A 17,154-nucleotide genomic window follows, 5' to 3' on the forward strand; every position below is an offset into this window, starting at 1 on the left:
AATTTAATTTATTAAAATGTTACGTTATTTGATTATATGTTTAAAACGCATTCCGTTTTATACTACACAAAAGTATAATCTATTTTCAAATTCCGTTCTGACATAGTAAAAAATAAATTAAGATTTTTTAATTTGGGTTATGATTTTTGTTATCCCCTATATTGGTTTTTATCAAAACCCTGAGACTGTATGATGAGTAATAAATCAAGAAAAGGAGACAATATCGTCTATATTAAATGAAACAAAATATTCTTCTGCAGATGGATAGGACTCAATGAGAGGCTTCATTTGAAGGATCACTAAAAGGGTGATGACCTAGGGGAGGGGCACCTAGGGGGTGACTCGCTCTTTGACTGAAGTATGGAGGTTCTAGTTCTCCATACATTATACAGGGTGGCGCACCTCATTCGCCTCGGTTGATTATACGGAAACGGAAAGATGTAGAAACAAAATATTTTATGGGTATATGTGGGGAGACAATGTGCACAATTTAAAATTAGTTTGAAATATACAGGGTGTTTCAGAACTAAGATCCATACCAAAGTTATATTTTTTCTTATGGAACACCCGGTATTTTATTTCATTTTTGGATTCTTGGGCTCAAAAAAGGCAATTATTATAATGGTTAAATATGTTTAAAATCTTTAGTTTTTGAGATATTTAAATTTGCATGCTACAATAGAACAGACTATTAACACCCTGTACATTGCTTTTCAGAATTAATTCTTATGCTGAGGTTTAAAAGGTGAAATAAACTGCCGAAAAATTGATTGGTTCCTTAAATTTATACAGGGCTATCAAAAGTTACTGATCTATTTTAAGGATATATTTTATAGAAAAACTTCGTTAATTCAAATGCAACACCCTGTATTTTTTTAAATAAATTGAAGCAGATTGAAATGCTCTTTCAAACTATAGTAGGGTTTCCTATACCTATCTAGCTCAGATTTTGAATAAAAAGCGATTTTTAAATAAAATTGCAATCAAGATGGCTGGTGTCACCATGGCAATTTTCTAGTGACAGTTAGTAACTATTTTCAAAGTCGACATTAGTTTATGGACATTATTATTTATAATTTATAACAGTTTACTTAAATTAGTTTACAATAGCCTACAATAGTTTAATAAGTAAGTATTCATTATTTTATCAAGAAAAATAAAGCAGTATCTGCTGGAGGAACGAATAGATATGTTACTAGTGATATTATTTTGTGAGGAAAATTGCTTCTTGGTCTCAAGGGCTTATGCTTAAAGATATCCAAATAGGAATCTTCCTGATAAGCATTTCTTTGAAAAACTACTTGTCCTATTTCGCAGAGCTGGCTGGTGGTTTATAAAAAAACTATTAGGCAGAAATCTGTCATTGGAAGTGAAGAAAATGAATTTTCCGTAATTGGCTCTTTTATAAAAAAAATCCATATATCTCTACAAGTTATCGTAAAATAATTCAAAGAACTGCTTCTTCGTTTTTCTTGATAGAATAATAAACACATATTTAATAAATATTATTTATTAAACTATTGTAGGTATATTAAATAAAAGTAAACTGATACAAATTTAAATAAGTCCATGAACTAATTTCGATTTTGAAAATAACTACTAACTGTCACTAGAAACTTGCCATGGCGGCACTAGCCATCTTGATTACAATTTGATTAAAAAATCGCCTTTTTTTCAAAATCTGGGCCAGATAGGTATAGGAAACCCTAATATAGTTTGAAAGAGCATTTAACTCTGCTTCGACTTATTTAAAAAAATACATAGTGTTGCATTTGAAATAACGAAGTTTTTTTGTAAAAAAAATATTAAAATAGACCAGCAATTTTTGATACCCCTGTATACCTTTAAGGAAGGAATAACATTTTTCTGTAAAGTTTATTTCTCTACTTTTAAACTCAGCACAAAAACTAATTCTGAAAAGTAATGTACAGGGTGTTAATAATCTATTCTATTTAGCATGCAAATTTAAATATCTTTAAATATCTCAAAAACCAAATATTTTAAACATATTTAACCCTTATAATAAATACCTTTTTTTGGACCCAAGAATCCTGGACCCAGACCCTGTATACATAACATTTATGCCAAATTACACTTTTCCAACTATTTTATTTTTTGATATATTTACGCCCTATACAGGGTTGTTCACCACATACGACACGGAGTATTGTAGCTAAACGATTAGATTTTTACAAATTGTAAGTTTTGGGTTCGTTGAAGGACTATTAGAGCTACAATTTAAAAATATTTTACATGATACAGAGTGTCCCAAATAAATAAAAAATATCAAAGTTGTATTTTTTTAAATGGAACATCCTGTATAATATTACATTTTTAGTTTCTACGACTAAAATAAAGGTAAATTTGATAAAGGTTTATTACACTTAAACCTTACCGCCCTTGAAATATTTTCAATTTTGTGAAATTGCAGTCAAAATTTTAAGGCTTCATTTCTCCAAGGGTATCAAAGTTTTTAATATTAAATATTTACTGAAGTTTATTTATTGATCAGTTATTGTGTTGCAATGATAAAAATTATACTACCTTATACAGAGTGTCTAAAATTTTATTTTAAATAATTACTAGCTTTAAACGGCAATAACTTGTTTAATTTAAATGAAACACCCTGTATAAATATACAGGTTGTCTTAAAAAAATTCTCATAAAATTATGAGAATCAGATGCACAATTTAATTGTCTATCAAATTGTTTTATACCATTTTTTCCTATAGCTTCAAGTTTCCGTAGAAAATGCATTTTCTTGTAATTTTAAATTCATTTATCAATATATCCATGGAAGACTGACATTTTAGATTATTTTTAAAGGTGTACCAAATTTTTAAAGAGTACAGATACTAATATTCTCGATATACTTTGTTTATTTCATTAAAAAATAAATAAAACTGTTTAAATATTTGTTAAAAAGGACTAATTAAAATGATTTCAGTATTCAAACTACATTAATTGACTGTTTGCGTTGATTAATAATAATTGCTCCAAAAACTAAAAAACTGAATTTTTTATGTGTATTAGACAGTGTGGTAAAAAGTACACACACCTTAAAAATGATATTTCATTTTTTGACAAATGCTTATTTGTAACAACAAAGACATTCATTTTATAACTTATTATTATATTGATTTCTGATTCAAATCCACATTTATTTTGAATAATTTATTCACGAACATAATTAAGTATATAATTAATTAATATTTGGGTGGAAATAATGGTGGTATATTTAATTAATGGTATACTTTTTTATGAAGATTTAAATAGTTTTCTTTTTGCATACAAATGGGCTAGCAATATTATTATTTTGTTAAAAACAATAATATTACTAGCCTGTACATTTTGTACATTTGTTGCTTTAAAAACAATCTAAAATGTCAATATTCCATGGGTATATTGATAAATGAGATCTAAATTATAAGAAAATGCATTATCTACGAAAACTTGAAGGGATAGGTAAAAAGTGGTATAATACAATTTGATAGACAATTAAATTATGCATCTGATTTTCAATATACAGGGCGTTCTATTAATTAAACAAGTGTACCGTTGCTGAAAGTAATTATTTAAATAAGACACTCTGGGCTATCATTTTATTATTGCAACATCTTTGATTATCGTCATAATATTTAGTATTAAAACTTTGATACCACTGAAGAAGCAATTTTTACTGCAATTTCACAAAATTGAAAATATTTCAAAAACGGTAAGGTTTAAGTGTGATAAACCTTAATAAAATTTACCTTTATTTCAATCGTAGAATCTAAAAATAGAATAATATACAGGGTGTTCCATTTAAAAAATTACAACTATAGCATTTTTTACTTATTTGGGACACTCTGCATCTTCTAAAATTATTTCAAAATTGTAGCTCTAATAGTCCTTCAACGAACCCAAAACTTAAAGTTTATAAAAATCTAATCGTTTAGCTACAATACTCCGTATCGTATGTGGTGAACAACCCTGTATACACTCAGATGCAAAAAAACGCAACGGAATTTTTTTTCATTAAGTTTAAAATGTTTCTTTTTTATTTTTAGCCCTATTTCCTTATTTTTTTAGAAAACTGTATATAAAAATATCAACTTTTATTCGTAAACTCAATTTATTTTACACTTTAGTATTTGACTTATTATACAGGGTTAACCGAAGACCGAAGAGCTGTTTTTTACTCTATCTTTAAAACATCCTGTGCGATAATTTCGTGAGCTAATTTTCTTAAAACATTACTTTTCGGTCAGAATCATGTCTCCTAAATATTTTATTTTTTGACTCATGTTAACACATGCCTTGGTTAATTTTTAGGAACAAAATGAACTTGTCACAAACATTTTGCAATTTTTTCAATTATCGTAACTGTTTGATGTTATTCTTTATAATAACGAGGTGGCTTTGGTGATTATTATTGTGTACGATTGAATAAGGTTCTTAGTGTCGAAGATTGTGCAAAAGTCATTGATCTTGTGGAAATGGCTAAAATTATGAATATTCGCTTGGTTCTTGAAGATGAATTGGAAAACATAACACAATATATTTGCAGCCTCATTAGCAATATGAGCCGACGCGACGTCTACAGAGAGCTATAGTAGCCGGGGGAGGCAATACAAAGTATTAGAGTATCTTTTAAAAATTTTTTGTTTGTACACTTAGTTATTACAGTTATTTTTTTAAGGATGTACTTAAACAGCCGTTAAACGGCAGCCTACTAAAATGCCGTTAATAGATATTGTGACGTCGTTCATGTCGGCCGAAAGTAATGCCTAGCCATAAGCATATTGCAAGAGCAACTGTGGCTCCGTGGCTGAGGCTATCGGTTCGTGAGCGAATGGTCCGGGGTTCAAATCTCACGCTGACCAACACTTTTTTATACTTTTTTTTGCTTATAGCGTGATCTTATTGCAATTGTTTCACTCTTTTTGGTTGGATTGGTTTAGTTATTTGGCGGGTTTGTTAGCGTGGTTATTTGGAGGGTGTTAATTCATTGGTTAGTTGGTTATTTGGTGGGGTTGGTTGGTTTTTACTAATTTATATTTGTTTTCAATTTTTTTTATCAGTGTCAAGGTTAGTTGCGTTGGTTAAGTTGGTTATTTGGTGGGGTGGATAGCTTTGGTTAGTCCTTATATAATTCCTATATTTCATAAAGCCGTCAAGTGCGTCACATCAACGACGTCATACCTACTAACGGCATTTTAGTAAGCTACCGTTTAACGGCAGTTTAAGTACAGCCTTTTTTTAATATCCTTAGTTCTGTTAGTGTTACTAATATTTATTAAAACCAAGCCTGTATCGTTACTTTTTAGCCGTTTTTAAATTTTAATATAGAGTTCTCATATCATATCTCATCTCAATATCAGTGTAGGTGTTACGGGTAATACGCGAAATTAGTTAACTCGCGAATTATCCGGTTAAATCGCGAATTATTTAAATGCAATGGATAAAACCCGAATATGTGTTAGTTTCACATATTATTCACCGCAAACAGGTTAAAATGTGAATTACCCAAGACCAACCATATAAAACGTTTATTGTGTTTAATACTGTATCTTTTGTCAACAAGGGCAGCAATATACCTACATAATCGAAAAAAAACGGTGTTAAAGACGGCTGGAAAATGACAATCGATGATAATTTCGTCGACGTTACTTACTAAAAATTGACATAAAACTTGGCAAAAACTAACACTTAGTACAGGAAGATTAAAAAAGGATACAATGTTTTAAGACGCACGAATCTATTTCGTAAAAATAATTTTTTCTTGAACTTCAAACTACACCATTTAAAAATCATTTTTAATTAATATAAAAATAAATTACAATCTTCTTAAGGCCAACTGGCAGTAACCGCCATTGAAAATTACAGAACAGTACGGGTCAAGTAAATTACGTCTATGGTTTGACCTCGCGAAAATTATTATCGATTGACATTTCACAGCCGTCTTTGACACCGTTGACGTGTTGCCTAGTGCGTACGCATTACATGTAATAAAATGGAAAAACATACGCACAGATCTTCATGACGTGGAGTGGCATGGAGTGACGTGGAGTGGCGTGTCGTGTTGGCTAATGGGGTCCCAGCATAAACAAGATGCGTTTCAATGAATGAAGTCTTTTTTAAAATCGCATTTACAAAAAGTGATAAAATCAGTTATTTAAGCTGTGATGATTATAAGAATATAAGGACATCATTGAATGTGTTAAGCAGGCAAAAAACACAGCCTCTAAAAAATATGTTATGTAATTCAAGCCTATTGTTTTAATAAGCAGTATGTGATTGAAGTAGGTATACATCTGCCTGATTTTTGTTTTATTTTTAAGACAAAAAAATTGCTACACTGAAGACCGACAAAAATTTGTTAGTTGAATGTGATATTAATGCTTGTTTAACATATTATCTGGCTAATTCGCGAAATAGCCAAATGTTAGTAGATATAACCAATCATAATGTATAATTCGCGTTCTAACCGGATAATCTGCGAATATTTTTAAAATATATTTGTTTCTTTAAGCAAGTCCACGGCCACACAGAAAGCATTTTTTTGCGTGTGTTACAACTAAAACAAAATAACAGGGTTATATAGAGTGGCCCCATCAAAACCGTGTAGCATTCGGCGTGTCTCGCAAAAAACGCAAATGAAAACAAATCAGTTTGTTTTCTGTAGCGTCTTTAGCAATTTCTAAGATGAGACCCCATCATAGGGTCATAGGCGGACGGTATATTTAATAATACAATAAAAATGAATTAAATATTATGCATTTTTTTCATTTTAGGGTATTATCTAAAAATATTTTTACAGAGAACATCTACTGTTTAGGAAGATTCTATTAAATTCAAAAATTTGATGGAAATGATTGAAAAAGTGTAGTTTGAAATGTTGAAAAAGTAATAAATTAAAAGAATATTTTCTTACGCGTAAAAAATAGTTTTTATGCGTAAAAAGTGTTTTTTTTGCGTAAAAAAGGTCTTTTAAGAGAGACAAATAGTTTTTGACACGTAAAAAATAGTTTAAGTATAACATAGTTTTTTACACGTAAAAATATATTTTTTAGTAAAAAAGTTTTTTTACCAGAAACAATTTTTTTACACGTATAAAATATTTTTTTTGCGTAAGAAAGGTTTTTTAACAGAAACAATAAGTTTTTGACGCGTAAAAAAATAGCTTTTTACGTGTAACAATTATATTTTTACACGTAACAAATAGTTTTATACGCCTAAAAAGTAGTTTTCGGCCAGTAACAAATAGTTTTATACGCGTAAAAAATTATTTTTTACGTCTAAGTTTTATTCGCGTAAAATTTGTATTAAAATATCAATATTTTGGATAAATACGTGGACTGCGCACAAATACACGTCGCGTCACTACGTCTTTATAAGCCGTTATCACTTTTCGTTACCACTAGTTCGTGTTAGGGCCGTCTCGCTAGCTCGTATGTCACGGCCTTGAATTTTTACTCCCAGCGCGCGTAAATAAGTTTCACTTCAAAAAAACTCATAAATAATGTCCTAAAATTGCGCTAGCAACTAGTTATATTAGTCTATTATATAATTATAATTATTTATTATATTATAATTATAACAAGTAGGTAACCACAAAACTAAAACATAAAAAATCTATACACAAATAAACTAAAATTCGTAGAATAAATGGCAAATAATAATTATTATTTTTACACACTCCACTGGCACTAGCAGTAGTTTGTGTTTGTCGCCGAATATATGCCCCGGCCCGTCCACGATTCAATCCCAGCATATCTTTTATCTTCGTCTCTTCAACGCTAACCGCGCCGATCTCGCCTATCTCTTTCTCATAGGATTGATTGTTGAACGGGCCGGGAATCCATGAGCTTGCGACGTTACTAATTGCTGATCTGCAAATCGCAAAAAACGCTTCAAACGGTAAGATCGCAAAAAGCGCTTGACACGCAAAAAACGCTGTCTGTGTGGCCGTGGGCTTAACCGATTGTGTTGCTTAATTCGCGTTTCAACCGGATAATTCGCGAATTAACTAATTTCGCGTATTACTCGTAACATTGATATGACATTACGACAATAGTCACCAAATGATATTATGATATAGTCACGTCGTGATATTAAAAAATAACATCATAAAGTAATGATAGTTGAAAAAATTGCAAATTGTTGGTGGCAAGTTCATTTCGCTCTAAAAAATTAACCAAGGCATGTGTTGATATGAGTCAAAAAACAAAATGCTTAGGAGACAGGTTTCTGATAGGAAAATAATGTTTTAGGAAAAGTTATTCACGAAATTATTGCACAGGGTGTTTTAAAATTAGGGTAAAAAACAACCCTTGACTTAACCCTGTATAATACGCCAAACACTAAAGTTTATAAAAAACTGATAATAGATATTGAGTGATTTTTAAAATATTTTTTTTGTACATTTAAAGCTTATCAGAAATATAAGACAATATATTGCGGAGTAAATTCAGTAATGAGTAAAATCTAAATGTTGTATTTCTGTTCATTATTTCAAATGAAACACTGTATTTTATGACATAAATGAACATAATTTTTATCTACCTTTATGTTTTGATAAATAATTTTCATATCCAAAATCGATTTTTGTTCAAAATTTTTCATTCTACAGGGTGATTTACGGCGATGGTAGATGGTAGGTTAAGCGTTTATAGAAAACCGGTGATGGTCAAATCTTTCTTATTTTAAATTCAACCCTATATGAATTATAAGTAAAATATTATAAAAAATCAAAGCAATTCGAAAAATTTTGGTTTGGTTACATTATATACCAGAGATATTTGATATGATTATTTTCTCAAATAACTCGAAATCTGTTAGAGATATCGGAAAACGGTTTTCGACAGTCAATTCTACATAAAATGAACTATCTGTGAGCATATTTTAGTTGCGATCTGAGAGATTTCGGTTTTTGACAAAATCGACAGGGAGGTGCCGAGGAATTTTTTCGAAAAATTTTGGAAAATTGATTTTGCTTATTTCGTAATATGTTGTAGCCCTGAATGTGTACTTTACAAAAACGGTATCGTTTTTGAGATTCACACCTTTTGTTCCAGAGATATTTGTTGTTAAAAAAAAGCAATTTGATCCTCTGCGAATTTGAGGTTGGTGATTTTATGCCTATTAATTATTGCTCCCTCTTGTCAATGCTCCAATGCCCTTCGCATGATTTATTCAGTATATATACAGAGTTAAATAAGTGCAAATATTTTCAAGGCTCGATAAAAGGAACATATTTTGCCTTTACCGTTTTTCAAATAACTCCAAAACAACCGAATTATTTTAGTCTGAAAATTAAAAAACAAATGATTTTTTGGTTAAATTTTGAGAACCACTGGATCTTTTTTGAGTTTTCTTTCTTGTAAATTTAATCTACTACTTATGCTACCATATTATCAAGATATTATGTTTCTTAACTTAGAATTAAAAAAAAATTCAAAATTTTTTCGAAAATTCCCAATTTTCAATTTTTTTTTCGCGCAAAAAACTTCATAGACGTATTTCTGGGGACGAAATTTACAACCCCTAAAAATAGTTGCACTTATTTGAGACTCACCCTGTATGTTGAATAATTGAGGAGACAGTATGCACCCCTGCATAACACCACAGGTGGGCTGAAAGTCTTCTGATGGTAATTCTACTTTTGGTATTTATACTGAGAGACTGGATTAATGAAATCAAATGAAGAGGCCCCTTTGTCTAAGAACTATCCATAGTTTTGACCATTCCACTTTGTCAAAACTTTTTCGATAGTCTATGAAAGAAAAATAGAGCGAGCGGATTGTTAAATTCTCAGACTTTTTCGATAATCTGACAGACATTTAACATTTGTTTACGGGTTCCTTCACCTTCGTAAATCCTGCTTGTCCTGGAGTGTACTTGCCCAGCGCATTCATCATATTCAGTAATATAAACGTAATATAATATTTATGATAAATATACAAATCATCCCGTTACAGGAGGAATTTGGGGTTGAATACTTCTTGTTTTCAACAGTTCTTGCATTTGAATTTTAAAAATATTCAATTCGTGATTTCAGCAACACTTATTTAAGATCCTGTATATGTCAATTTTACACGTTTTGCTTTTTGTCTCGAAAACTATTGTAGGTACCTTAGTACAGGGTGTCCCATTTTGGTTGAAATCATACAGTATCTAAAAATATTCTTTTTGTAGAATAACAGACTACGCCACTGTGTTACATTCTACGTAAAAAGTTCTACAATAAACAGTTTTCACTTTCTCGATACCTTTAACAATAACAGAGATACAGGGGGTGTCCCAAATGGCAAAATTTTCAGAGACGCAGTTCGTAAGACCCTGTAGCTCAGAAACGAAGAGGAATATGAAAATTTTGTTTACAGGATCTTTCGTTTGACAAAAAAGTGGCACATGTTTGTGCAAACCGCACCCTACTATCTTCACGAATAACGGAGATACCGTATGATTTCAGTCAAAATGGGACACCCTGTACATATAAAAGAAAACTTATGAGATATGATGAATAATTTCCAAAAATGTAATAACATACCGGGTGTTCCATTTGAAATAACAAACATGCTACCACTTTTCAAAATATGTGGCAACATGTAACGCTGAAAATATTTTAGATATATGGAACAGGTGTCTTATGTAAAAATTCAAAGTTTCAGAAAAATCATCGGTTCTCCATAAACGTCTAACCACCGCACCGACCTAAATGAATGCCATCGTTCCAAGGCCGCAAACTCAACGAGTTTTTAAGTTTTCTTTTTATGTAAATTTCACATGTTGATGTTAATTTTTATTTATAATTATCTATTCTATGATTTGGTAAAGATTAATGTTTGCTGAAGTTAACTGTGTTAATTAGTCGCTCCGTTGTCTAAGTTTCAAAAATTTATAAAAATATTTAACCAAAACGTATGCTGACTTGATTCATCTATAAGGGCAAGCGCAAGTAGGAGAGTATTAACGACATCGCCTTGAACGGCAAATTATTAAAGTTCTTAAGGCTACTGCGAAAGATAAGATTTACACTAATATCTGACGTATGATCCTGCCCGAAGATAATATCATATATTAACCTTAATTAGCTTTATTTTGTGTATACCTACCTAGAACCCTCGTCTCGATAACATTTAGCAATTTGAAAATATCTGTCTAATGCACCTGCCATTAACATTTGTTTGAATTGTTGGGGACTTTGAGTTAATGAATAAAATTTACCTAAAAACCTCGTTGGTACAATAAATTCCTGGGCACCCTAAAATTTCAATTAGTTCCATCTATTACAAGAGCAAATAAATTAATTTTAATATTTCAGATTTAGTAGTTAGTCCAAATATTGGCTCCCGTGTTAGTTTTATAGCTAAGAAGTCGACTCAGTAAACAGAGTACCCAACAAATTTCTTACAGTGTGTAAAAACCTCCTTAACAATAACAAGTCAAGAGTGTCACCATCACGGATCACTGAGCAATCCCCTTCTAACCAATACAGGAGTTAGGCAGGGATGTGTCTTAGCGCCTCTCCTATTCAACATATTCATGGCAGCACTCTCCATTATAGTGGACAGGAAAGAGGAACGGACATTAGATACAGACACGACGGCGCGCGGCGGTCTGTTCAACATAAAAAAACTCAGGGCAAAAACATGTACAAAATTCATCACAGAACTTCAATACTCTGATGACTGTGCTCTAATTGCAAAAACGTTACAGCAATTACAAGAACTGCTGAACACATATACCTGGGCATATAAGGCTTTGGGCCTTAAGCTGAACATCAATAAAACTAAAATCATGGGCACTCACCCACTTGATATTTTGGTTTAAACATAATTTTAATAGAACTGATAGCTGTTTTTCATGTTTTTCCGTTACTTCTGCTGGTTTCATTCCAATTGTTCTATGTTTTTTATTGTTATAAGTGCCCACAATGTTTTTCAAAACATTTAATCATTTGTAGATCTCCTTCATATTGAACACTTTCCACATCATGCCTTTTAACGTTCTATTAACTCGTTCAACGATCGAAGCCTTTTTTCACTATATACCACATAGTGGAAAACTTTATATTTCTGCATTAACTTTTGCACTTCTTTACCAGTAAATTAACCGCCTGAATCAGTACAGATTTTGAAAACATTTTCAAGATTTTCAGCTACTTTTTCTTTTTCTGTATTCCTTTATGTCTACTAAATCAGCTTGCATTAAATCTAATAGATTTTATAATAACTTTTCTACGCTTAAAGTTAACTTTTGTTGGTTTATGAATTTCATTAACAATTTGTCTTTTTGCTTCGCTAGCAAACATTTTATTCAATAATATCCGCTTCTCGTGGTTCTTCAATGATGAAAACAATTTCGTTCCCTGCGATAACCAAATGCGATAAAAATCAGGGTCATCAAAATCGATTCTTTTACTGCCAATTGAAAACTTTTCAATGTATCATATTATTAACTTGAAATTCTCTGCCAGATTTGTCACTGGTTACAACGATCGTTTACAAATTTTTTATACAGGGTTCTAGAGTTTTCTACGATGTTCTCTATGGGTATCTCGGAAACTACTGGAGATAGAGAGTCGGTTAAATGGGGAAAGAATTGCAGTTTTGTGGGGTCAAAAATATGCGTCTTTCAGATTTTTGAAAAAGTTCATGGCTTACTAGATATTGCGAAAAAAAAACAAATTTCGGCTATTTTAAAAATTGTACCTAATTCCATTATAATCTATTTTAGACAAAAAGTGTTCAGATAAAAGTTGTAGATAATCACATCCTTAATGAGATTGTGTACTCCTTTTCTTTCTAAAGCCTGTCATTTTTGACATGACACAAACATATGTTTTTTTAAATGGAAACCATAGTTGGCCATGACTTCATAAAAACCGCATTTTTTTAAGCTTTTCAGCGTTTATAAGCTATATGTTTATTTCGAAAAATTACTGAGTTATAGCCAATTAATATCTTTCTTGACTAATTTCACTTAGTTGGCATGTTATTCTTATTCTCTTATGATTTATAACTTATAAAAAGACAGAATATTTTATTAAACGGTTCTTTACAATTTCCATTACACAAACTAAAACTTAATCTGCCATTATTTTGAGTACATAAATGCATCTTTTTAAAACTGAATTACCTACTAGCTTTTCTCACAGAACGACTGGTTGACTTTATTAATATTTTCCCGTACCGCCTCTTCGAGCGCCTCTCTTAATTTATAAGTTCTTTTGTAAACCTTATTAACCATACCGCATAAAACAAATCTAAAATGGATAGGCCAGGTGATCGAGGAGGCCCATGCAATTCTTCCTATCCCTGAGTTTGCATAATTATGATATAAATAATTTTTAGCATTTCTTTCATTATGGGGGAGGGGTGTCTTAATCAAAATCACTCTATTGATGCGCGAGTCTCTAAATTTAACTTTTCTAACATGTCTTGAAAATCGTTCTCTAAAAAGCGTAAGTAACCACCGGTCAACGTATTCTCGAAAATGTATGGCCAAGAAAAGTTGAACCAATAAACCTACACACTTTTAATGATTTTAAAAATTACAATACATATTTACAATTTTTGTTTATTTTAATTTACAAAGTTTGCATGTGACAGTTTTGACATTTCTGAGGGCAACGACGATTGAACGATTGAAAAAACATAGATTATATCGCTGAGAAGCATAAAAAATGTTGCTTTTTATGTCTTTTTAAGTCATGGCCAACTATGGTTTCCATTTAAAAAAAAACATATGTTTGTGTCATATGTCAAAAATGAGAGGCTTTAGAAAAACACGGAGAACACAATCTCATTAAGGATGTGATTATCTACAACTTTTATCTGAAAACTTTTTGTCTGAAATAGATTATAATGGAATTAGGGACAACTTTTAAAACAACCGAAATTTGTTTATAAGAAACATCTAGTAAGCCATGAACTTTTTTCAAAAATCTAAAAGGCGCATATTTATGACCCTACAAAATTGCAATTCTTTCCCCATTTAACCGACTCTCTATCTCCAGTAATTTCCGATATTCCCATGGAGAACGTCGTAGAAAACTCAATCTGTATATTTAGTGGTAAAGAATGATACTGATTGTCTTATTTAATTCCTTTTCATATTTTTGTTGCTTTCGAATCTCATCTTCGTCCATTTCCTGTTCCACACACTTGACAATTAATTTACGCAAGATGTACGGTTGCTGCTGCACCCTCTCTGAAAAATTTAGTTTTCTCTTCTGTATGCGTGGCACACTTATAGATGCATTTCCTGGTACTACTCCTCTTGAGGTATTTTGTATGGGAGTTGAAGATATAGTAATAATTGGTTCAGAGACTATGGATTTTCCTTCGTCATCATCATCATCAGACACTTCGCTGGAATAATCGTCATTTTCTTGTCTACCAATCTTCCTCTTCTTCGCATTTTCCTGTTTAACATCTACGCGTGCAAATGGAGTCTGTTGCTGTTGTTGTTGATGATGATGCACTAGCCCCGTGGTTGCACTAGGTTCCAATATATTTTCAATTTGTTGTAGATGCTTTGTTATTGGTTGAAATAGATTTTCATGCACTGTTTGTCCATGTTTCAATATAGATATTTAACTTTTTTTAATTTCCCTTCTCTTGTTAATTAACTTTTGCTTAATAGCTTTTCCTTGTGTGGGAGGAGGAGACAGTTTCTAGGCAATGTTTTGTATGAAAATAATGTTTAGTTTTAAATTTGTACGTACGTATATATAACTATCGACACAATATCGATAACGATAACCGCTAAGGAAATCATTGGGATGTTCTAAATGACCTAATCATTGTGTTGGTTTTCCCAGTTGGACGGCCCCGTTATAACATATCTCATAGTTGACGGTAATAAAATACTGTGCTTAACTGGTTCGTCTGTAGTAACATCATGATTCTTCCCCTAGGAGATGCAAGACCTTGTCGTTGGTGGGGAAGCTCCTGGTCAGGTGCCGGGGGGAACCCCCCCTAGCACTTGGCTTGGTCTAAGAAGCATCTCACTCATCGTCTTGTCCCTGACTGTAGTGTCGTGGCCAGGGAATTGCACCAAGACATATAACGATACCGGGCGGGGCTACGGACAGCCTCAACATTGGGGCATTGTATTTTACCCCTTACTTCTACATGCGGGGCTCTGTAGAAGTGGACCGACAGAACACTATGAGATCTGGTAATAATAGTAATAAAAACATCACCGGTGAAGCTGTGGGGAAACCCCCTAGCGACACTGGGAACAGTAACAATGAAAGTTCCAAGGGGCCAAACCCAAAGAGAACTACAGGAGAGGTGGTTGGCACTTGCGTGAGACCATCCTCCGCAAGTCGCATACAAGCTACCACCTCCTCCAAGGGTCGGGAGCCTACCTCCTACCTCTAAACCCAACAGGCGACACAAGCTACCGTTTCGTCTACCCGGCCTGGGTCGTAGCTCCTCGACTGTGAGGGACACGGGTCTCCGTAGGAAGTCCTGGGACTGTATGATGAGTTATAACTCAAGAAAGGGGGACACAATAGATCTCTAAGGTCGCAGAGATTAATCCCCCTCCCACTTATTCTAAATTCTAACATCATGATTATCAACTTTTAACAGTGGCGGCTCGTCAGGGTAGGCGGCGCTTAACCTAAGATTTTGGCAGAATTTAAGCGATTTATTACATTAAATTATTTACTATTAATGTTGCCAATACATAAAAATACTGTTAATACACGGAAGTGTGTTTTAATAATCAATATTATTTTAATATTTGAGGTCTTGTATATTAACGATATTAACAAACATATTCAATATCGCTGGTGTACGCTGACTGTGCCGTTGCGTTAAAAAACAAAATAATTTTGACCGTTGGAGTGCCTTTGTTCGGTGATTTCTACATCGCCTACTATCAAAGTCGATGCACGACGTACGGCAGTCTTCTGTCTCTGGCTAAACCAAACCAAACTCATCGTGCGGTAGCGACGCGACCTAAGTCGGGGTTGTATCATATTAAGGCGGGGCTTAGGTGAAATCTCCGGTCGCCTTCGCATGAAGTCGTGGAGGCTCGGTAGGCTCGGTAGGCTTAGATGTTAAGGGGATATTCCGGATATTTCATAAGGAGATATATCACATTTCGTTAAGGGGATATTTCATATGATTCATTATACGTAGCATTTAAAACTTTTATATGAAAATTCAAAAAAACGTTTAAATCGAATTGGAAACATTTTTCGGGCTTGTCCGAGATTATTAAAAATGACATAACCGGTTCTATTTCAGAACACGCCACAAAAATAAAATAATCCGGAATAAAAAAGCGCGTTATTTTATTCGGTGCAAGAAGACGATACAACATATTATATTACAGAAAAGTATTTGTGCTATTTCAATTCGATTATGTTAATAAAAGCGGCTAAGTCAATTATCTTTGCGAATTTTATTTTATGAAATATTAGATAACATTGTTATGCATTTACAAATAAGGTTTGCAGATGACTCGTATGTCTCAATTATTTTTATTTATCTCTTGCGGATCCGAAATTTAAAGAATCCTATAAAAAATTTCCAACGCTTTTAACAACTGATTTAACAAACTTGTTATAACAATGTGATTTAACAAACTAAAAATGTTATTGATCAACATAAATTAATGAATAAATTGCAGGTATTAATAATAGATATAGTCTATAAAATGAATAACTTTGAATTTTGACCGTTATTTTTTACCAACATGGCAAATATAAAATCCCTCAGTCAAAAAAGTTACTGATATTCTTTAAATTGAGTGCCTGAACGAATCAGATAGGTAACTCTTTTTACTTTCGTGAAATAGAAAAGGAAAATAATAAAACAAGTGACAGTTCTTCCTCTTCTTGCAAAAATCAACACGAAATGGCATAATTGTCAAAAGTAAAATGTCATCAGCTTTTGACATTTCTAAATATCAGACCAATGCCGTCTCTAATAGAACAGCCTCGGAGCGAGATTTATGACGTCACGCTAATTAGATACGGATTAATAAATATGTTGTAGAATACATGGAAAACATAATTATTCCTCGTATTTCTGGTTTGTATTTGAAAAATGATATAGTTTACATGAAATATACATAATATACAGTTAATAAATATAATATATATACCTATTTATAGTAATAAATACTTTGGCAAATAAACTATGA

The 17,154-nt window shown here is 32.1% G+C and overlaps 1 protein-coding gene across 1 annotated transcript in view; it reads right to left on the reverse strand.

Annotated features, from left to right (window-relative positions):
• The window catches only part of LOC115879605 (aspartate--tRNA ligase, mitochondrial), an 89,615-nt gene that overhangs the window by 16,049 nt on the left and 56,412 nt on the right, over positions 1 to 17,154 (reverse strand). The window contains exon 5 of the mRNA XM_030896499.1: positions 11,100 to 11,248. Coding sequence (XP_030752359.1) covers positions 11,100 to 11,248 — 149 coding nt within the window. The remainder of the gene's footprint in view (positions 1 to 11,099; positions 11,249 to 17,154) is intronic.

The sequence above is a fragment of the Sitophilus oryzae genome, unplaced genomic scaffold (assembly GCF_002938485.1).
Source record: "Sitophilus oryzae breed Bouriz unplaced genomic scaffold, Soryzae_2.0 scaffold_1582_pilon_pilon, whole genome shotgun sequence".
Taxonomy (NCBI): Eukaryota; Metazoa; Arthropoda; class Insecta; order Coleoptera; family Curculionidae; genus Sitophilus; species Sitophilus oryzae.